The sequence below is a fragment of the Hyaena hyaena genome, unplaced genomic scaffold (genome assembly GCF_003009895.1).
Source record: "Hyaena hyaena isolate Hyena2069 unplaced genomic scaffold, ASM300989v1 scaffold_349, whole genome shotgun sequence".
Lineage (NCBI taxonomy): Eukaryota > Metazoa > Chordata > Mammalia > Carnivora > Hyaenidae > Hyaena > Hyaena hyaena.
Genome location: NW_024080982.1, coordinates 50,722 through 73,921, shown reverse-complemented (window position 1 = coordinate 73,921; position 23,200 = coordinate 50,722). Strand labels below are relative to the sequence as shown.

Genomic DNA, 23,200 nt, shown 5'->3' with positions numbered 1-23,200 from the left:
GAACCCTGGGCAATGGTAACAATCTCTAAAGTGATTTTGTTCATTCTTTTACCCATTGTCCCAGGATATTTACCACCATCAGATAAATTTTGCTACAATAGCATTTTTTATGTCATGTCTTTTTGCAGTTTCAAAACCTCCAAAGATTCTCTGTTGTCTCTAGGATAAAATCCCAAGTTTCAGCATAAACCTTTAAAACTGAAGAATCTGACTCCACCCCACCTATTTAGCCTCATCTTCCTTTCGTCCTCAGGATGAGCATCCTATGCAGTCTGACTTCATACCCTAGAAACATTCATCATAAGGGTCTCTTTATGAGATACGTGACTTCTTTTGGCTTGTCATATTCTGGAAATACAGAAGCTTCCCACGCCCAATCCCCGCAAAAGAGTCAACATCTCGCATATTTTCCTCTAACACTTTGATTTTGCCATTATTTTATCAATAAAGATACATTCCTTTTCCCCTATTAAATTAAAATACTTTCAAAAGGGAGACAGCTGTTGGGGTGTCTTATTAGTATAGCTTGGTGAAAATAACTGCAAATAAGCTATCATAAGAGATGGGAAGAAAAGTATGTCCAGAGCCCTTAAGCAAATCCAGGAGTATGAAGACCAAGATGGGCATAAGGTTGGTAATGAAGGGATCTAGAGATGCTAAGAGATACGAAGACTTCATGGAATATCTGGGGAGAAAAATATGTTTTTGAGGCAGTGAAAAGAAAATGAGGACATATGAAAGAAACTTAACAATTTTGCCATTTTGTTTAGCATCACTGCTATTTAGTGTTCCTGGTTAACAATCTCATTCTAGGTACCTCTGATTTCTTTCCTACATCACACAGCATTCTCAACAATGAATTCTTAATTCTTAAATTATTCTCCCCCTAGTTTTGATACATTTCTATTGGAGTTGAAAAGGTCTCACAGTAAAACTGAGAATTATGGAAGTATACAGTAGTAGATTCTTAAGTCTTCTGTGAAGGATCTGATTTTTGTTTTTACCAACTTCCCAGGAGTTTGTATGTTTCCACAGAGAAAAATATAAAAACAGGACCTCACACTGACAGAGGACAGGACCCTTCACTGGAATATACTAGAGCAGCATGGGGACTTTAGAGATTAATTTTCTAGCTCTTTCTGTTAACAGATATAAGAAAGTAGGTCTAGAAGATGAAGCAACTTGCTCAAGGTTAGATAACTAGTTTATTTAAACTCTGATGTTGGGGCGTCATCAGTACAGTACAGCCACAGTGAAAATCTGAGTTCGTGGTTCTACATCTAGGTCTACGTGTGATTCACCTAAGTAAACTCTACTTGGGAGGGGCTTTACCCTAGGTGTATGACGACTGTCTCTTTATCCTTGAAAACACTAGCATTCTGAGTATATACTGTTCCTTGTGTTGCCTCACCTCATTGAACTCTCTTTTTTACCCTTTCTCTGAAATGTTTTAGTACTTAGAAGACAATGATTTGAATGAGTTCATGGACAAAGAGAAAGGCTAGGGCCTGTGTGTAAAAGATTGAAAGAAACAAGCTAGAATATAATGTCGATTTCTCTGGTGCCTTTCTGTGAACAGCTCAAAGCACTTTTATTATATTTATCCCCACAATATTCTATAAAGCGGCAATTATCTTTCTGGTGACTAAAAGACTATTGTTTGGTAATCATTTTTCCTCTAGACACTTGGCAGATTTATTCTTTCAAGAAGACTATGTAGCGAATAAAGGTCTGACCTATGATCTTTGGATCCATAGTTTAAGAGGCGGGTCCTCAAGTTTGGCCATTTGCTCTTGGTCCCAAGTGAGCTGTCCACATCACAAAACCATCACATAATTTGTTGTTATTGGCAGCTCTCTGTTCAGAAAAGGCCAAGGACTGAACTAGCATGGCGAATGAATTAGCTATTAACTTTTACATTTTATTTCCTCCCTCTTTAACATTATCGTTTTTATTACCCTGTAATGTATGAAAGAGATAAAATTATTGTCCATTGTCAGTACTCTTTGAAGAGACAAAGTGAAGTGGTTAAAAAAATAAATAAAAGCGTGTGTCCCCAAATAAGTGTGTGTCCCTGCTTTTCTCCCTGCCACCATTCGGCCACTGTGAGTCTAAGAAATGGAGGCAAAAATAAAATAAAAATTAATGTAAAGTGAGACCCTTCAGATAGAAAAGTGCCTTTGCTACTTTTCTTATATGTCTTTTCCTCTCCAGTGTGCTACGTTCTAAAACTTATTTTAAACAATATTCTTTAGCAAAAGACACTGTACACCTCTCCCGTGCATGTGACCAGGGGCAGATTCATGTGCTGTGGGGCCTGAAGCTTTTCTAAGATGTTAGGATCTACCTTCAACAAGAAAGTGTACAAAGTTACAAAATACAAGAAGATGGCTGTTTTTATTGATGAGCAAAAAAATCATTTCAAGCACATTTCAAATTTTAACATCTGAGAATACCACAAAACTCAAAATCTGAATATAGCAGTAGTTGTATTAACTCCTTGATAGCGCTCTGATATTTTTTCCACTTCTTTTTTTTTTTTAATGTTTTATTTATTTCTAGGAGAGAGAGAGAGAGACAGCGTGAGCAGGGGAGGGTCAGAGAGAGAGGGAGTCACAGACTCTGAAACGGGCCCCAGGCTCTGAGCTGGCAGTCAGCACAGAGCCCGACGCAGGGCTCGAACCCATGAACCGNGGCTCGAACTCACGAGCCGCGAGATCATGACCTAAGCGGAAGTCGGCCGCCTAACCAACGAAGCCACCCAGGCGCCCCTATTTTTTCCACTTCTTAATCGATTAGAAAAGACTGAGGTTTTGTGGTTCCTTCTCCTTTCACTAATTATAATACTGTGAAATATAAAACTTAGAAATACAAGGAAGTTATACCATGGCTTTAACTAGATCTAATAAGGTTCTAATAGTTTGGTAGATTTGAAGATTTACTGCTGCTTATTATTATGACTACTTTTCTATTTTTAAGAAACTTCAGAACTATTTTAGAATGAGACGAGTTGGAAGTTAGATGGTGTTGTAATGGATGAATAATGAAGAGGTAGATTTTGTCACTGTTCATCAGCTTATGATTTACCCTAGCTCTCCTGCAAGTCCAGAAGAATAACTTTATACAGATAAGCCCTGCTCTCCTTATATTCTCGATATTTAATTCATTCTTCTGGATTGGAAAACTTTAGAAATATTTCAACTGAATATCTAGTAACCAAATTTTAAAATCTCAGGGTTTGGATTAATCCATCTTCTTTCTTCCCTTCTTCTTCCTTTAATCTTCTTTATACCTCCTTCCTCAACCCTGTACCCTACAGTCAAAAACACTCCTTTGTATTAAAACTAGGGACATAAGGAGACAGTTTATATTTTCAAATGTTTCTTAAAATGAACTCTTAACTAAGTCAGTGGTCAGTATACTCAAACATTGACTAATGTAGCTTATTTGATCATTAATGTCACTACTAAGAACATGAGTATTTCTTAACTCTTGAAGTGTAATGTAAGACATAGCCCAAAACAAGAAATCATCTATGACCTTGAGATTTTATACAGTATAAAGTAGGTAAATATTTTAAAAGACATAGAAAGTTTGTACCATATCTTATATATTTATTACAATCACAAAAGAAACATAACTAAAGAAGTACGTTGTTTATTCAAAAATGTATATTAAAAATTAGTTTCATTTTGGTGTGACAAACGTGACTTTAAGTATTTTAGTGTAAAGTGGCAGATTTTCTGTTAAATAGTCTTGTCAATTGGTGTTTCTATCTATTTTTTGATAGTTGGAAGTATTTCACTGAAAAAGGAGTTATGTTATCTATACAATATTTCAGCAGACAGTAGTTGTAATCTGGGGAGAAAATGGAAGGAAGGTGTGAAGAAGGGAGAAAACGGAAAGAATTTGTTACTAAATCTTGATCTGTTAATATCTTTTGGGTCTAAAATAAATAAACTGCAGGTCTCAATAGCTGTTATTATACTAAAAGGAGAGTCTGACATCTCTCAGTTTAAAGTTACATTTTCAAAGTGCTTATATAATGTAAAATGTTCCTGTAGTTTTAGTCCCTTTAACAAGTTGAATTTAAAATTTGTTCTCTTAAATTTATTCACCTTGATTTTCCATCTGCTTTTAAATTAATACATGTATGTATAATTATATGCCTATAATTTCAGTTTTAATATCAATTTTAAGTAAATTGTGAATCATTAAGATGATATAATTTTGTTGTACTCATATTTACTATTTATGCTTATGCTGTACATGCATAAGTTAATTTATGATCATCTGAATTAGTCTTAAATTCACATCATTAAAATGGTTCCATTTATTTTAACTGGTTTATTTAGTTTTTTCTATATCCATACCCAAATATAATATAATCTTAATATAACACTTCCCACCGGCATTCTGATTACATCTACTTCCCTCTAAGGTAGGTTAATTCATAAAGGAGAGCAACTGTGTCACTTTAATATCCCCAATTTCTAATACCAAAGTCATGGTATTTCCAAGAGTACTAATTCAGATTTGTAATACTTTCACATTAAAAGCAAGAAAGGCAGCTTTTATTTCAGTACCAGCAATTCACTATTTCTTCTCTGAATTAAATAAAAACTATAAATAAAACTATCATTTTGACACATGTAATAATTTTTAGTAACTGGTGCCTTTATTTGGTAAAATATTTTATGTATTTTTTAAAGTTTTTTAGATGCTTATTTGTTTATTTTGAGAGAGAGAGAGAGCGTTGAGCAGGGGAGAGGCAGAGAGAGGGAGAGAGAGAATCCCAAGTAGGCTCCACACTGTTAGCACAGAGTCCGATGCAGGGCTCGATCTGTAAACTGAGATCATGTCCGAAGCTGAAATTGACTAGATCCTCAATGCACTGGGCATCTAGGTGCCCCTTAGGTGGATTTTAAAAGGGCAAATCCTATATTCAAAGAAAACACAAAGGGGAAGCTAACTTTTTAAAAAACCTTTTTATGTCCCCAAGTAAGCCAAGTTACATAGCTAGACAGGGTGAAGGTGAAATTCAAACTAAGATGTGACTGTCTTCAAAACCATGCTTTCTCATTATGATATGGTTTAAAAAGGGCTGAGATAGGTCCTAGCTCAACATTATTTTCCTGGATGATGCCTGAAATTATATCTTTAAGTTTCTATTTATTTGAAGGTAACTACTAGACAATATAGTCAGCATTGTTACCTTTTAATGCTTTGTGTGAATTAGCTTATCAGTTTCTTTAAGCATCAGGAGGTGGGAAGCGTGAGTCTAAGATGTAGGGCCCCCTCACAGGAAGACAGGCAAGCCTTCATGGGCACTTCTGGATAGGTGTTGGGCAGGGTGTTTGTCTTGTTGGGAAAAGAACCATGAGGAAAGGAATAAGAGTGAGTACTTACATCATCTAGTAAGTATTTTTGCCATTGAGGCATCAGCTGAAATTCTGCAACAACAGGTATCCTATTCAACACAACTACACATTGTTTTATGATCATATGATTTGAGATGAGGAGATATCTATAAGAACACAAATGATTTTGACATCTCACTCTTGATCTAACTAGTGGTGTGTAAAGGTGAAGGTCAGTGAAGTTGAAGGAGTTGAAGAACCATGAAGCTGTGCTATTGGGATGGTCACCCACCTATGCATGAAATGCCTAAAATTATCCCCGATCACTCAGTAGAAAGGAAGACTGAACTAGGTGCCAGTGACTATCATGAATATGGGCAAATGACCAGAGAGTCTGTGTATGATAACCACAAGGAAGGACAAAAGATTGCATATGTGTATTTCAAAAAGGTCAATGAGTACTGGTTTGAAAGTGACATTGTGAACTAAGAAAATGCAAATCTCTCCCTAGTTACTGTGATACAGAGGAGGTCTAAAATGCTTTGTTCAGTGGTCCTGAAAAGGAAGTGGTGTTCTAGAGGCGAAGGAAGCTCCAGTTATAATAATAATTAAAAAAAAAAAAAGGTAGAGAATTTATTTATTGAAAAGTTTGGGTGCAAAGAGAAGTTGGGGGAGGGGAAAGGGTTTCACTGGGCAAGGTTGAAATGATTATAGTCAAGGGATCAGAATTGTTGGGAAAAAGAATAGGGTAGTTGAAGATGAGCATACAAGAGAATATAAAGGAGAGCTGGGATTAATTTGGCAGGCAATTGAGCACGAGAGCATTTTGATCAAAAGGCAAGTAGATAAAGAAGAAGCGTTTGATCCAATTATCTCTTATTGTAGAGAAATTTACGTTGGTGTTCCTGTTCTTTATTTTCATTAACACAGTAATGAAATAATAGACTGAAAGTGAAGTAATGGGTTAAATGGAGAAGGAAGGTATTCTTTCCTCGTATTTTTGAAATGAGGAATCAATGAAAATGCCCACATAGGAACCTGTGAAACAACCCAGTAGTATACCCCAAAAGCCAGAGGCTAGACTTTATCCATTTTATACCAGATCAGTTTTTTGATAAAAATATTGTGTTGGCCAACTTCCTTCGATTAAATCACTTTCCCTTTAATTCTGTTTGTGGCCAAATTGTGTTACCACGACAGGGGCTTACAGTTTGAGTTAAGATAAAAGATAGCACAATTGGGAAGCATTGTGTAATTTTCTGGGCTCCCTACCACCAAGGAGGTCAGAGCAATATAGGAAAGCAAAAGATAACCCAAAAAGATAAAATTTTTAAGGGTAACACAGAAAAGTGCAAAAATCCTGTTCAGCTCAATTATCACAAAGTAGCAGGTATAATCTGTACCTAATAGGTACTAATTAATAATTTCCATACAGGAAGCCACAGGTCTACAGAACAAGACTGTGTGAGAGCACAGTAGTCTGAAAATGAGGTGGTCTTTGAGATCTGGTCACAAGATTGTAGCCAACAAGATTAAGGCAACAGAGCGTTTCCCCATGAGGCAGTCAATCCTATACTTTTGATGAAACTTAAAATGGCTTCCTCCTGTTTGCTTAAGAAATCTTTCTTCAAAGACTCTTGGGAAATCAGTTTCTTACAGAACCCCAGATAACACTGGGAATACAGTTTGACAAATGCTCCTTTCTATTACTACATTTTCTTTAGTAAAAGGAAGTTTTCAGTTCTGTTGCCTGTTTCTGTAATGCTAAGTATTTTTCTTTCAGCAACTAATTGTCTTGAAAGTCATCTTTGAAACCCAAACTATGAACTCACTTTTATTTTTATTTATTTTTAATATTTTTAATGTTTATTTTTGAGAGAGAGAGAGAGAGAGACAGAGCATGGCGGGTGAGGGGCAGAGAGAGAGACACACACCCACAGAATCCAAAGCAGGCTCCAGGCTCTGAGCTGTCAGCACAGAGCCCAATGTGGGGCTTAAACTCATGAACCGTGAGATCACGACCTGAGCCGGTCAGATGCTCAACTGAATGAGCCACCCAGGCGCCTCTGAAATCATTTTTAAATTAAATCGTGTGTAGAAGAATGGAACAAGAGAAAGTAGTAGGTTTCTGGGGCGGGGTGGGGGGGAGTGGTATCACACAGAAGGTTTTGGATGGGTGGTGGTCATAAAAACATCCTTTACTATTTTTCTTAGGTCAGTCAGACATTTCTCATATGTATAATAAGCCAGTAGAAAGTGTAGTCTAAGCCATCGCAATAGGGAATTTTCAAATCACTGTGGAATTGGACGTCCACTTTCACAGCTCTATTCAAATTAACTTTAGATAAGGTCACCCAGGAGTCTCCTAATTTTAAATCCACCAGACGTCAGGGAGATTTGCACATCACACCTGAGATACTGAAACTTCCATTGGCCTTGATGACCTTATGGTCAGCTTTTTCTTCTACTCTTTCATCATTTCTTCTTAGTCTTCTTGAATAATTCTTGTGTATCTTGTTTACTCTGATATAGGACTATTTATAGTTCTTTAATATCAAAGTCATTTAAAGTTTCTATTCCTTGGCACATCACTGTTTTCTAGGAATGCCTTCCTTGATCTTACACACCAGACACATTCTTTGTCTTCCTTCACATGTTTCAAATACCAGCCATCCTAACCCCACAGAATAGTCTATTCTCAGTATTGGTATATATCTATATCAATACTGATTTCAGTGTCTTATAATTATTTATAAGCTGTCAATGCTGTGACACAAATGGAAAAGCAGGAATCCGAGCCAAATCTGGAGAGAGTGCCAAGGTAGCAGATCGAGGAGGGGAGGAAGTAAATGAAGCTGGAGTGGTTTTTTTTTAGGGAGGAAGGGGGGATTCTATTCTATGTTAGGAAAAAGAGCAGGCCTAGAACATTTTCCTAAGCAAGAAAATAAGCAACTTTCATTTATTCCTTTCAGGGATTAGTACAATAGTGACCTGACATTTACAGAGAAAAAGATAATGGGATTGTTTAGTGGGAAAGATTTCCCAAAAAGTCTTTTATGTGCAATCTTCTCTCAGAAATTCTTTCAAACTACAATATAGTTAAAGGGAATCCTGACTGGGAAAAACAATGCTTTCAGTCACAAGATTTTCTGAGTCATGATAATATTGTTATATTTTAGAAGACTCAAATCAGTCTCTACTTCTTTTTCTTTCCTGGCAGTCAATGAATTACGATGTGATTTGTGCCACAAGAACACAGTTTGCTTCTGTGGAGGTCACCTGTCACCTTCTAATTACCATGCCAGTGGTGCCTTCTTCGTTCCCATGCTGTTCCACCTCTCCCGAGCTTCTGACATGGCTGACCCCCTTCACAGAACCATCTTCTCCCTTGTGTCCTGCCTTGCCTCCCTCGCTGTTTGCTCTTTTGAGTGTCCTTCATGGGCTTCTCCTCGTCCACTCATCTCTTACATGTGCACACTCCTAAGACTTTCCCCCTGAGTTTCCCACATGCTCTCCCTCAGTGACCCCATTCATTTTCATACACTCAGCTATTTTTATTCAGAACACAGCTCCATTTGCTGACTCCAACCTCTTTCCCAAGTTCCAAACCTACTCTTAGAACTCTACACTGGACCTTTCAACCTGGATTTTGGAGAAGCTCCATTCTAATAACTCCAAAACAGGTAGTAATATCCCTGCCTGACTGTCCCTCTTTCCACATTCTCTACCTGGGATCTAAGCCCAAGTTTTTCCATAAGTCCACATTCTGTTATGTTCTTCTTAATAAACATATTATCAATGTCTTCTGGTTTTGTTTCTGTAGAATGCTCCCTGTCCATGCCTTTCTTCTATTTCCACTGCTCTTTCTTCTTACCTTTCAATAAACAGTCCACATTTCTCCAGACTGCTTGTCTCTATTCCTTATTCAGATAAACATGGATTGAGGGTCTACTCTGAGCCAGGTATTAGGATAGGCTATAAGTCAAGGTGTTCAATTTTGGCTCCACATCAGCTTTTTTTTTTTTTTTTAATGTTTTTTAATTTATTTCTAGGAGAGAGAGAGAGAGAGAGCGTGAGCAGGGGAGGGTCAGAGAGAGCGGGAGTGACAGACTCTGAAACAGGCTCCAGGCTCTGAGCTGGCAGTCAGCACAGAGCCCAACGCGGGGCTCGAACCCACGAACTGTGAGATCATGACCTAAGCGAAAGTCGGACGCTTAACCGACTAAGCCACCCAGGCGCCCCTCAGCTTTAAAACAAAGAATTAAATCCAGACTGCTTCAAAGATTCTGGTTGAGTTGATCTAGGGTGGGGTTTGGACATCAGTATTTATCAAGTTCTCCAAATGACTATTACATGTCGCAAGATTTGAATACCACAAACTTAAGTACATAAAGGTTGAGAAAATGGACATAGTTCTTGCCTTGATGGAACTTAAATTCTAGATAATTGGGGAGATAAACATCAAAGAATTGTCATATATGTGTATAATTATAAGCTGTAAGTGCCAGGAAGAAAATGAACAGAAGACTTGAGAGGGAGAAAAAAATATAATAAGACAAAATGTATGGGGGAATCACAAGAGGTTTTTCTAAAGAAGTGATATTTAAAATGAATTCTTTGGAATGAGTGTAGTTTGACCAGAGAAATAAGCAGATGGAAAAAAAAAACCAAAACATTACGGTGAATTTGAGTCATGGAGTAACCTGGCATGTTGTGAGGAAATGAAAACCAGTGTGGATAGTATGTTGAGGGGTAGAAAGAGTGGCTTAAAAGAGGCTGGAACAGAAAAAAGGACTTTGTTCAGAATTTGTTAGAATTTTCAAGCACATTAAAAATACACATAGTTTTTTAAGGGCTAAAATAATTGTTTTAATTATTGCTCTGGCTTCCCTGTAGAGGGTAGGAGGGGTTCAAAGCTGAGCAGATGGAGAAGAACTCAATTTCAGTTTGAAGCATTTTGGTAAAGATATTAAGGTTGCTTGAATAAAGGTGGTGGCTGTGGGCCTGAATAGAAGCCTACAGACTCAAGATAGAATTTGGAGGTAGCATTAATAGACCTTGTTGCTGGGGTGGATAGAAGGGACAGAGGAAGATCATGCCTCATCAAAAGTGATTCTCAGGTGTCTGACTTAGGATTCAGAGTTGATGGCACCATTTGCTTTTTTTTTTTTTTTTTTTTTGTAATAGACTTTGTTTTAGGGTAGTTTTAGGTTCATAGCGGAGTTGAACAGAAGGTAGGGAGACTTCCTATACACCTCGTGTCTATACCCATCTCTTAATCTCCATTTGCCTTTTCTGGACCATTTTATAGAAATGAAATTACATAATATGTGGTACTGTATCTAACTCCTTTTATTTAGAATAATGTTTTTGAGATTCTTTCATGCTATAGCACATATTAGTATTTCATTTCTATTTATTGTTGCATAGTGTTCTGTTCTACAGATAACAACATTCAGTTAATTTCTTAATCTGTAGATGAACATTTGGATTGTTCCATTTCAATCTTTGCATCAGTGAATAATGCTGCTATAAACATCTGCATGCAAGTCTTTGTGTGGGCATATTTTTCAGCTCTCTTGTACAGATTCCCAAGAATGGAATTGTTGTATTTTACGCTAAGCATATGCTTAACTATTTTTAATAGGCTTTTTATCATTTGAGCAGTTTTGGGTTCACAACAAATTTGGTCAGGAAGTTGCCATATACTCTCTACCCCCACACATCATTATTACCTAAGGTCGATCGTTTACATTAGGGTTCACTCTGGATGGTATATTCTATTCTACTCTTATCTCACTTGCATGATTTCTAAAGAAAAGTTGAATGTAATTCTTATCATTGCTCCCCTGTAGATAAGGTGCTTATCACCTCTGCTTCTCATAAGATTTTGAATATGATATGTCTGGGGATGTTTGTTTTTGTGTTTATTTGCCATTTATTTCAGTTGGTGTTTTCTGAACTTCTTGGATCTGTGTTGAGGTATGATATTAATTTGGGGAAATGATATTAAATTGGGAAGGTCATCATTACTTCAAATATGTCTTCTGCTGCTTTCTCTCTTCCTTCTTCTAGATGTTCCCATTATGTGCATGTTATACCTTTTGTAGTTGTCCTACCTTTCTTAGATACTCTTATTGTATTTGTATCAGACATTTTTTTTCTTTGCCTCTCCATTTTGGAAGTTTCAGCTGACATATCCTCAAGCTCAAAGATTCCTTTCCTAGCCATGTCCTGTCTCCAAAAAAAAAAAAAAATCCACCAATAACAGTCTTTATTACTATTACCATATTTTTTGATCCCTGGCATTTTCTTTTGATTCTCTCTTAGAATTTCCATGTCTCTGTTTTCATTGCCTATCTGTTCTTGCCTACTAACTACTTTATCCACTGGATCCCTTAACTTATTAATCATAGTCATTTTAAACGACAGTCATTTCTGTTCTGATAATTCCAATACTGCCATATCTGATACTAGTTCTGTCTCTTTGTATTGTGGTTTACACCAGTGTTTTCATGGAGTCTGTTTCTGTAGACTTCATATACTAGTAGGGCCTGCTTAAGACTTACTCCTCAGTTTACCTTTGAAAGGAGAATGTGAAAATCAATAGACTCCCATTTATGCAAAAAGTAACTGCAATCTGCAGCCTTCTAGAGTTTGGCCCCCATTTATCTTTATAATCTCATCTCTGACTATAGCTTCATGCTTACACTGGCCAATGTGATGTTCACTGAACAACTACACTGTGTTTTCCCACAAATATGTTTGTCTTTATTTTTACCCTTCTCTTAGCTTGGAATGCCTTTCTTCCCTTTTTTATTGCCAAAATTCTAACCATCCTTAGAACAAAGCTAGATACTTTTTCCATAGAGTTTTCTAAAAGATGAATACCTTTCCCATAACCTCTGGTGTATACCTCTTCTACAACAGTAATTAGAGGTTACTTACTACAGGCTGGCTATGTTATTATCAGTCACAAAATCACTCTCCTAAGCCTCCCTCCACCAGCACTGAGAATGGCTTGATGGGAGTGATCTCTTTTTATTCATCTGTACCCACCTTAGATCCAATAAAGTGTTTCTAAGTTAGTAGCTGCTAAATACTTATTGAATTGAATTAGTATATAGAAGATGGTATTTTATTTAAATTTCTTTGTCTTATTCAATATTTAATGAAATCATTTTAATATATGATAACAATTAAGATATCAAAATGATTTATAAATATCATTTGCTAAACTAATGAAGCCAGCTACATCTGGAGTCTTGATTCAACATGACACCACTCTGTACTTTGACTCAAACCATTTAAAAATTCTACCTCTTAACTGAAGTAACAGAAGAGTAAACCATGTGTCATTAGTAGGTTTTTTTTTTCATATTGCTTTATATAGATAAATTTTATACCAAATCTATTCTTGGTGAATACCGAATATTCCCATGAAATTTTTATTCCTTCTGGGGTCCTGCGACTGAGGGGTAACATGACTATTGTCTGAAATGCATGTGGAGGCATAAGCATTGTAGCTGAGAAATGACCATGTTTCCTTTGAGTTCTCAGCAAGAGTAATTGAATGTAGAATATCTTACTAAACACTGGACTGTGACAGTGTATTAACACTCTGACTATCTCCTAACAGCAGGGCAATTATTTGCTGAGTGGGATTTTTATAAACCCCCTGGCACTAGTATGTCCTGATAATGATGATGAAGTGCACTGGTCAGTGTTGATTCAGCAGAGTCCTTAGCCTCACAAATACTTCATTCACAGTCTCAAGACCACTTTTACTTTCCTACTTATTAGAGGTCTTTACTACTCTTCTGAGCTGGCTTAGAGTCTAATTTGTAAAACAATTTTTATTCAAACTTAGAACCTGAACATATTTCAAACTTAGAACCTGAACATATTTCAATCAGCCCCCCTCTTTAGAACCACATATCTCCCCCCATGCTCACAAATTCTGAGTCCGGGTCCAAGGAAATACTTTTTTTTTTAATTGTGTTCCTTTATGCGGCAATCCGCAATTCCCATTTCCTGTGTAATCGTCACTTGCAGAAGTAAAACTTGAATGCGCCCACCTCTCCTGTGTTCTTAGTAGCTCTTCATTCCTGAATAAGCAGTTACTTTCAAATTATGACAAATCATTATTTCTAGATGGCAGAATCCTAAATTGAAATGCTAGGCATTCTGCTTTGGAAGTTGTAGGGGTACACAGTCATGCCTCAAATTCCTTGTATTTTACAGAAACTTGTTTTAAAAGTAAATCTCAATAACAGAGAGAAGAAGAAAAAATTAGAAAATAGCTTCCTCCAGGCAAAATGAAGTTCTGTGGATGAGTGGGAAATGACCATAAAAACATTCTCCATGAAATAAAACAGTAGATGCTTCAGATCTACCATCTACTTGTTTTTAAACCAACTGTATTTTTTTAAAGTACACTCCCACACAATACTTATAAAGAATAAAAACTGAGAAGAAAAGAGCAACTGATTGTTAGAAATATGGAATGGTTCAAGATATTAATGTGATGCTAAGGGTGACTGGGTAACAAATGGTACATTTGCTCGTTGCTCAACCTGACATAATTAATATTCCAGGTCATGCTTAAGTTCCCATGATAGAGGGTCTGAAGGGGGGAATTCAAGAAAAATATATATCTATTATATAACTCATTGCCTTTTTTTTTTCCTTTTGACGAGTCAGAATCATAGCCTTTAAAAAAAATCAGTGCTTTCACACCTCATTTGCCGTATTCACCACTGGGCCACCAGTCAGCAGCCCAGCCTGATGCAAGGAGGTCAGTAAGAAGCTATTAGCAGAGTCCTCTCCTGAGATTTCTTGGGTCTTATTGAGTTGAATGTTAGCATGACAGTACTGCAAATAACTCAGTTGTAGGCTTTTTTTTTTTTTAAAACAGTTAGCACAGATTTCCCCATAGTGTTGGTCACTCTAGAAAATTATTGCTGAAAATGAAGTCCCAAAAGCTAGCTTGGCAGTAGCCCTTCTAAGTTGTGAAAAATGTGAAAACTGAAAAATATGTCATGGTCCCTTAGGATTAACTTTGTCTTTTGTGACTCATAGTAATATTTTAAAAAATCAACAACAAACCATTATTCACCGGTGCCTTACATGCTGCATTGTGACATGTAGCAATTGAGACAATAGTAAGTTAGGATTGTTTTATTTACTTAAAGAAGTAACAGATAAACGAATACTGTATCAGTATAAATAAATAGAGTATTTGCTTGCTGTAGAGACTGAGGGAGGGCTGGACTGTTTTCATTGACGTAAGTTAGCAAATGTATTAAATTAATTTCTAAAATAACTGACACCTTGAAGATTTTAAATGATACATTTTAAATTCAATTAAAATATATTTTCTACCTATATTTGATTTAAATTGCAAAGAGAATACACATGAGGAGGTCTCCATATAGGTTGCAAAATATAATTTAAGAAGGCTATCATGTCTACTGATCTATTTGCATTTCCCATCTAGCCTATGTATACATGTGCATGCAAATGTGGAAGGAGACCAAAAAAGATTTCTAATGGGGTAAAGTTAATAGCAGTTATTGAAGTAGATAGACATTTTTAAGTGATAAATTATAACCTAGTTAAATTGTATGTATTTTACGATTTTAATCTGCAAGGTTGTGGAAATGAGAAACTAGTAGACTTAAGTTAGCCAGATCATCATGAAATAGAATGGCATCCTCCTTTCTCATGGACTATAGAGATTTAGTTATATTTTATGTCAGAGTAGTCTTTTTAATATAATATTGTGTTTTTTCTCATTATAATAGGTACATTCTCATCATAGAAAATTACCCTAAAAATCATTTTAAAAATTATCACCCACTTAAAAATTACACTAAAAACTATTTTAACTATATGTGTACATACTTTCTTTAATTAACATCATTTAAACTGTTTAATGAATCTGCCTTATTTGATTTTTAGTATTATACTAAGACAGTGTTAGTATGACATAAACTATGGTTTATACGATTACCCATAATGTTTTCAAAAAGCTTTTTTTCTTGTATAAATTATATAGGGAAAAAAATCCCAAAGAAAATCCAGTTTAAGACTATTTTTAAGATATTTAAATATATTTACATTGGTTTCATTTTACCTAATAAAATTCAACTGTAACAGGAAAAGTTGAGTTAGAGGTGACTCAATGGGTCTGTGATAATTTAGTTCTAGCTCACAATGTGTTTGAAAGCACTTTGAAACTAATATGTTAAGAAAGATAAAAAGAGTATAATCTATAATTCCTTGAAAGAAGTTGATAAGATTTTAAAATAAACCTGATATTTTACTGAGATATTGATGTGGTTTTGGAAAACAAGAGTCAAAGAGAGGCTTCATGGGCCTTTCTAAACAGCACGTCATTATTCTGCATAACCACACTTAGCATTTATTCTTTTGAATGTCTACTATGTACCAAGTACCTCTCTAGGCCATGGGGATACAGAAATGCCTAAAACAGAGGCTCTGTGCTCCAGCTGCTGGTTTGGGGAAGACTGATACACACAAAGGTGATTATGAAACAATGTGGTAGGTGGGTAGGAACTGTGAGCAAAATGTCCCCAGGCTATTAATGAAGCGTTAGGGATAGGACACTGACTGTAGCCTCAACTGGTTTTAGACAAAGGCTAACACTTAATTGAAGTTATTAGGCTGGAAATACAAAAATTTGGGGGCGCCTGTGTGGCTCAGTTAGTTAAGCATCCAGCTTCGGCTCAGGTCATGATCCCGCAGTTCATGATTTCAAACCCTGCATCATGATCTGTGCTGACAGCTCCAATCTGGAGCCTGTTGCAGATACTGTGTCTCCCTCTCTCTTGCCCATCCCCTGCTCACACTCTGTCTCTCTCTCTGTGTCTGTCTGTCTCTCCCTCTCTAAAATAAATAAAACATTAAAATTTTTTTAAAAAGAAATACAAAATTTTCTTAGGATGATTTTTCAAAGACAACAATCTTAGGTAATCATACTACTTTGGAGCTGCTGATTCCATCAGGTAAATATAGTGACCAGAAAAGTTTATGCATACAATGGTGGCATAAGAGAAAAGCACATAGTAGGAAAAATATATGGGTTTAATGGATACATTCTTTACATTAGTCTAGAGTATCTACACAGAAACCAAAACACATCAATACTATGCTTTAAATGCAAGTTATCCTTATGATTATGTATTTGTATATATGAAAAAAGTATCAAAATATGGTTCTATACATTTTGTATACTCAAGTACCACTGAGTTTTCAGAGAATGAACGTCTGCTAAGCTTGAATTTAACATTTGTTGTACACACCTCTGTTGAACCTCTATTGCATAGCAGGTACCGGGCTAATATGTAAGCGGACTATTTTGATACAGTGGGTGACAAAGTCAATGAAAGAACATTAAGGGTATATGACACTTCATAAGTACAACACTTAATATAAGATACCATTTTGATTATTATTTTAAAGAACTTAAAATAGCTGCCACTAAACAGGTTGTATAATGCATAACCATTAAAACAAGTATTTACTGAGCATACTTTGTGCCTGAAACTGGTTCAACCATTGCACAGTTGAGTTGTATGAGCGAATGGTATGATTAAATATATATGTATATATACATATATATATATGTGTATATATATGTATATATAAACACACACATACATAGTCAATAGTCACAAGACAGAAACAATGACTTAATGTCCTTCTTTTATGTTTTCTTAAATAGATTTATATAAAATATACCATCTGTGCCAGACAGAAGCTAGAGCTGAGTGGAGTTTTGTTGTTGTTGTTTAACATTTATTCATTTTGGGGGGGGGGAGGGCAAAGAGAACGGGGGGACAGAGGATCTGAAATTTGCTCTGAGCTGACAGCAGCAAGCCTGATGGGGGGGCCTCAACTCACGAACCATGAGATCTTGACCTGAGCTAGATAGAGTCAGTGCTCAACTGACTTTATTGCTCAGTGGTTTTTAACACGTTTAGTCTTTAACTATGGATGATTCTAAAATTGTTAGTCTAGAGCAGAGACAAAGTGAGTACTTGCAATCTCCTTTGATGAATCTGAAGTCAGCTTCTAGCTAAGAACTAGAGTTCTATTTTAAAAATAGCCCTTAAACATATGAAACTTGTAATGATATAATTTTATCTTCCTTTTATGTCATGTGAAAATTAAATACAAACATCAAGATTATGTTCTTTTTCTTTAGATTCCAGGTATATACAATTCACCATTCAGAAAATATCCTGATCCATGGGAACTGCGGTTACAGAAGGCAAAGCCCTTAATAAGCCAAAGGCCTAAAGTTAAGAAGATCGGCGTCAGTGTTAGCCACTGGCTGGCGTGTACAAGTCCCCACTCCTTTCCTGAATCCAAATTTCTGCCCCCCATTGATAGGAAGCCATGTCAGGTACTTATTAGTCCTACGTAAGAATTCTGTCAATGATTGTATTCTTGTCGACTTTTTTTAAAGGTTATTGTTGTGTTGCTTTGTCTTTGTGATAAGAAAGGAAAATTATGTTTTATGGAATCTAACTCTAATAAATACAGAGTATGTTTCAAATATATACCAAGGAAGTAATCAAATATTTCTGTAGTACTGAATTTCATTGTTTCAGGTATGGAGTTAACACATAGGATTTTTGGCTAGGATCTACTCCTTTTCTGTAAAAATATTGTTATAACAGTACTTGTTATAACATGCTGCTAGAAAAATAAGATGTATTATCAACTTTATTTAACATCTCATGTGATGATTCACATCTTCATAAACAATTTTAAACATGATTTAAGTTTGAGTAATTTAAAAAGTACAAGTTGGAGAATTACAGAGGACTGAAAACAATGCAGGACTCAATCAGATACAAAAAAATCTTCCCTGTGTGTTGGTATCTATATACCAATCTCTATACCAGATTAGCAAATGACTTCCTAGGGCTAAAGGAGAGAGTGGGATGTGTTGGGTGATGATAGTCACTGTCCTGAAAGCCCTAGAAAGCAACAATTCTATCATCCCCATCAATATTTAATCTGGAGTAGACAATTGCCACCAGGTGGCATCAACCTAGAATTGGGTTGATTTTGATTTTCATGGCCAGACTTCTGGAACTCGTACCTGATAGTTCCCTACATGCACTTGCCTCTGTCCATCTTTTGCTATATAATAAAAGGCTTCAAAACCTGATGGCTTAAACTAACACATTGCTTATCTCACAGTTTCTGTGAGAAACTGGCGTATTGTAGGTACAGCTTTGGTGAGTACCTCTGACTCAAGATCTCTCATGAAGTTGCAATCAATGTGCCAGCCAAGGCTATGATTTCATGTGAAAACTCAACTGTAGGGAAGAAAGGAAGGATGAGGAGAGCCTCTTGCAAGGTCACTCGTATAGTTGGTTGTTTTCATATCTCATCCCCCCTCACGTTGGCCTCTACACTACTGCCTCACTGCAGCTGGCTTCCCTCAGGGGAATGATCTAAGAGATGATTCAGAGAGTTCTCAAAATGGAAGCCTCAGCCTTTTTATGACCTCATGCCACAAGTGACATCCCCTTACTTCTGCCATATTCTGTTTTTTTAATGTAGTAAGTGTAGTCCACACAAGGGCTTGAATCCCAAAGTGGGATCATTGGCAGCCATCCTAGAGATTGCTTTTCACACACACAGCCATTTCCTCAGCTTGCAGTGAGACACTTCATCCAAGCCTTATTTGTGATATGTTATGTATTCATTTCCTCTAACTGGGTCTTTTGTTCCCTTTATTTTGTGCGTCTTTTGTTCTCTTAAAGCTACTAACTGATAATTAATACTATTTAAGGAAATACTATTAACTGGTGGTATACACTATATTATAGAAAGAGCTATAAAAAAAATCCCTCCAAAAAGACATAGAAGCTAAATATTCTCCCTCTTTCTGAAATAGAATGACACGCAGAGTGGAATTGAGCAAGAAAACAAGGGAGAGATAATTGGAAACATTTTAGTTTATTTTGTAACATACCTTCAGAGTATGGTTTCATTATAGGTTACACTAGTCTTCTAATAAAGGCATTTAAAATAGTTTTGAAAACAAATATAAATTGAATTTTATAAGTAGCTGAATTTTTACCATTTGAATTATGCCTATTACTATTTATAGGTACCATCATGATACCCGCAGAATGAGCAATTTAATTAGTTATTCTGTAAGTAAAATAATTCTAGTATCTTCATTGCTTGTGTATTAAGTGTTCAGTGCTTGCAAAGTTATCAGATATAACATATAAAATATAATCTGTATATTATGCTATCTTCAATGGGATAGCTGTTGGTACTGCAGAGAATTCATAGGGGTAATTCTGAATGCAACTTCTAGGAAATGTGGAAATTATATGGTATTAATAAGATATAGGTATAAAATATTTCTGAGTTGGAAATACTCTAGCGGTCATCCAAGCCAAACTGCCACACTGTGTAATATTCACAACGTTAACCATGCACATTTAATATCATTTTATATGAATTTTATAGCACTGGTATTTTATATTAACTTTACTGCTTTGCTTTGCTTTTTTACACTTCTATAATATGGCTTATTTATACTAGTTTGTATTCACTCTGCATCTCTATCAATGTACTTTTTTCAATACAACCACTTTTATTACTTTACATGGCTTCCCACCATAGCATTCTATTTATACTTATAGGTATTTAGTATTAATGGAATGCATATGGAAAATATATACATATAGCTATATATATGGTATATGTGAATAATATATGTGAACAATTTTTACACGTATATAAAAATATACATGTAAAAATGGTTATATGCATTTGTATAGAAGATGTATACATATATATTTATATAAGAAATATAGTTAATAAATATAATAAATGTGTAAATATGTATGGGAAATATATATGTGTGGGATTGAGGTATTTTCCAACACCAACAACTAGTTCTCTGATGCTCTGAATACCATTTGACATCCAAACAATTCAAGCCAGTTCTGATACTCTTTACCAAGGATTCATGCAGACTCCACAGCCTAAGGGCTTGACCCCACAAAACTGTCCTTCACTTCACATACCAGTAGCAATTTCTGGTCTTCCATACTTCTTAATGACCTGGCTATAAACTGAGGGGTCCCCTGATTCCAACCTAAGGTTTGATAATTTGCTAGAATGGTTCAAGAACTCAGGAAGACATTTTATTTACATATACTTTATTGTAAAGGTTAACAAGTAAACAGTCAGATGAAGAGGAACATAGAGTGAAGTCTGAAAGGGTCCAGAGTACACAGGCTTCTATTCCCATGGAGTTGGGGTGCACCACTCTCTCCCAGCACATAGATGTGTGTGCCAGTTGAGAAGCTCATCAAATCTCCATGTAAGAGTATTATAAAGTTCAATCTCAAACTCCATTAGCTTTCACTGGAGATCAGAGATGATGCTGGAAACTTCAACCTTCTAATCACTTGGTGTTTCTGGTGACCAGTCCCATCATGAGACTGTCTTGGGGTCTAAATCACCTCATTAGCATACTCTTAGTTGTAATCTTACTGTGAATAACAAAGGCACTCCAAGACTCAGGAGATCCTAAGCATTTTAGGAAGTCCATGCTAGGAATCAGTGACAAAGACCATACGATATATATTTCCTATTGTATCACAATAGTATATATATGAAGACACATAGAAAAAAAAATATACATTCATATAAAGATATACATGTATATATAGACTTATGGAGTATACATATATATGGAAGATTTTATATGTGTGTATATATGGATACATACACAGATTTATATCATACGTATGTGTATACTTATACACACAGACTCAGAAATTACCTTAATCTACCAAACCACAAAATAATAATCCTTGTTAATTTTCTTCTTTTCCTTTTCTGCTTCCTTTTTTCTTCCTTTTTTTTTTTTTTTTTTTTTTAACTTTTCCTCTCTACCCTTTGTTCTTTTTCTCTTTCCTTCTTGTCCTATCTCCTTATTCCTATCCCTGGCCTTCCTTTCTCCGCTGTGCACCATTGTATTTCCTTCCTTCCCATTCTTTCTCAACCTCTTTTCATACCACCTTCTTCTCTCTCAGCTTTCTTTGGCTTCTCCTTTCCTCACATCCTTTTCTTCTTTTTTCCTTCTTTCCATTCTTGTTTTCACAGAATGGGATATTTTGTGATTTTGTTGGACTAAGCCACATTTCCTATATGTTATCTAATAATATAAAGCTACATACATCATTAGGGAAATTTAAGATTATATATGCTCTACTCCAAATGATAATATTTATACTCTGATGATCTGTCTGTATTTGTAAGGTAAATTTCTTAAACCTAAGAGGCAATGCTAGGAGTTTGAAATATAACTTCATTATTATTTAAGCTTTGAGAATAGTTTAAAAATACAAGATGACTATATAGTAAGATTGGTTATTAAAAATACAGAAGAATATACATATATTTGACCTTTATAATCAGGATTTGGTTGGAGGCAAATAAAATCAAACTTTGGAAACGTTGTCAGTAGAATGCTAAGAGTGTTACTTACATTATCTTATATATTGGAAGAGCAACTTTGTGACATAGTTATTATTCCATCATATATATGAGGGAAAAAGGTCTAGAGAAATAATTTTCCCCTGATAACACAACCAAGAATTAATTTCTAAGCCCTAGAATTTCTCAAAGTAAAACATTAAGAATCTGTTAAAAAAAAAAGTGCCATTTGATTTCTTAATAGTGAACTTGGAATCATGTTACTGTATCTTTAAAAAGAAAAGTTCCAATAAAAATCCATTAACTACTTTCAAATATAGCAATCCTCCTGTCCAGCTGTGAAAAGTACTAGATGATACTTATTTGCCATTTGTGTTATTTACGGTCCATGACTTTTATGGTAACTGGTTCCTATTATTGGTTTCTATTAATGTAAAACATAAGTGAACATAAATGAGGCGTGAATCATTTCTTTTTATTAGCCCCACAGTCTTCACTCAGTGCTTGCAATAGCTCCAGCTGTGTCTTGTTAGTGATAACCTATTTAAAGAAGAGATCTTTAAGAATAAGGAATATGATTAGGAATCTTTGTCCACTTTATATCACTTCTCTTCTGCACAACAATAGTGATAAAAAAGAAATCAGCATATAATTAACGGCATAAAGAATCTAGAGCCACTTCTGACTTGTATTGTACCTAATATGATACCAAGTAGACAACCAGTGGATTCTAATAATTAGTGTAAGTAACTACTAATTTAAAGGTACAATATGTTGTAAAACAGTTTTCACTATTGCAGCTTATGCACTTTCCTCTGCTATGTATTTGTGTCATTAAATAGTTGCTATTGTATCAGAGTTATCATGGAATAGAATTTAGAATTTTAAATAAAGAACACTTAAATTAATTAAAATTATGGCCCCTCTGTGTTTTGGAGGATCACCAATTAAGTATAACTTGTGGCATTAAACTCCAAGTTTTAGTTTAATGAAAAAACACTTCCTACCTTATTTCTATTTATAAGAGACCTTGTTAAAAGCAAAGCTCAGAAGTTTTCCTAATACTTTTACTTGCTTACAAAGGGAGAGAATTTTCTTAAAATTATACCAGAAGAAACATTTTCTAAAATTAGAAAACAAAGTAACTTAACTACAAATTTAAGAATTTTAGCATGAAAAGTCTTTTGATGTAAGTAAGGAAATTCTGGTTAATATCAAATATTTTAATATAATCACTTCTACTATGTGACTATTTCTTGAGGATATTCTTATGTACTTTTTTAAAGCTTATTTATTTATTTTGATAAAGAGAGGTCAAGAATCCCAAG

General features: G+C 35.3%; 1 protein-coding gene across 1 annotated transcript in view; it reads left to right on the top strand.

Annotated features, from left to right (window-relative positions):
- SPATA17 (spermatogenesis associated 17) overlaps positions 1-23,200 on the top strand; it is a gene marked incomplete at its 3' end in the record, with an annotated part of 145,774 nt that overhangs the window by 77,811 nt on the left and 44,763 nt on the right. The window contains exon 7 of the mRNA XM_039249895.1: positions 17,593-17,793. Within this exon, the coding sequence (XP_039105826.1) occupies positions 17,593-17,793 (201 nt within the window). The remainder of the gene's footprint in view (positions 1-17,592; positions 17,794-23,200) is intronic.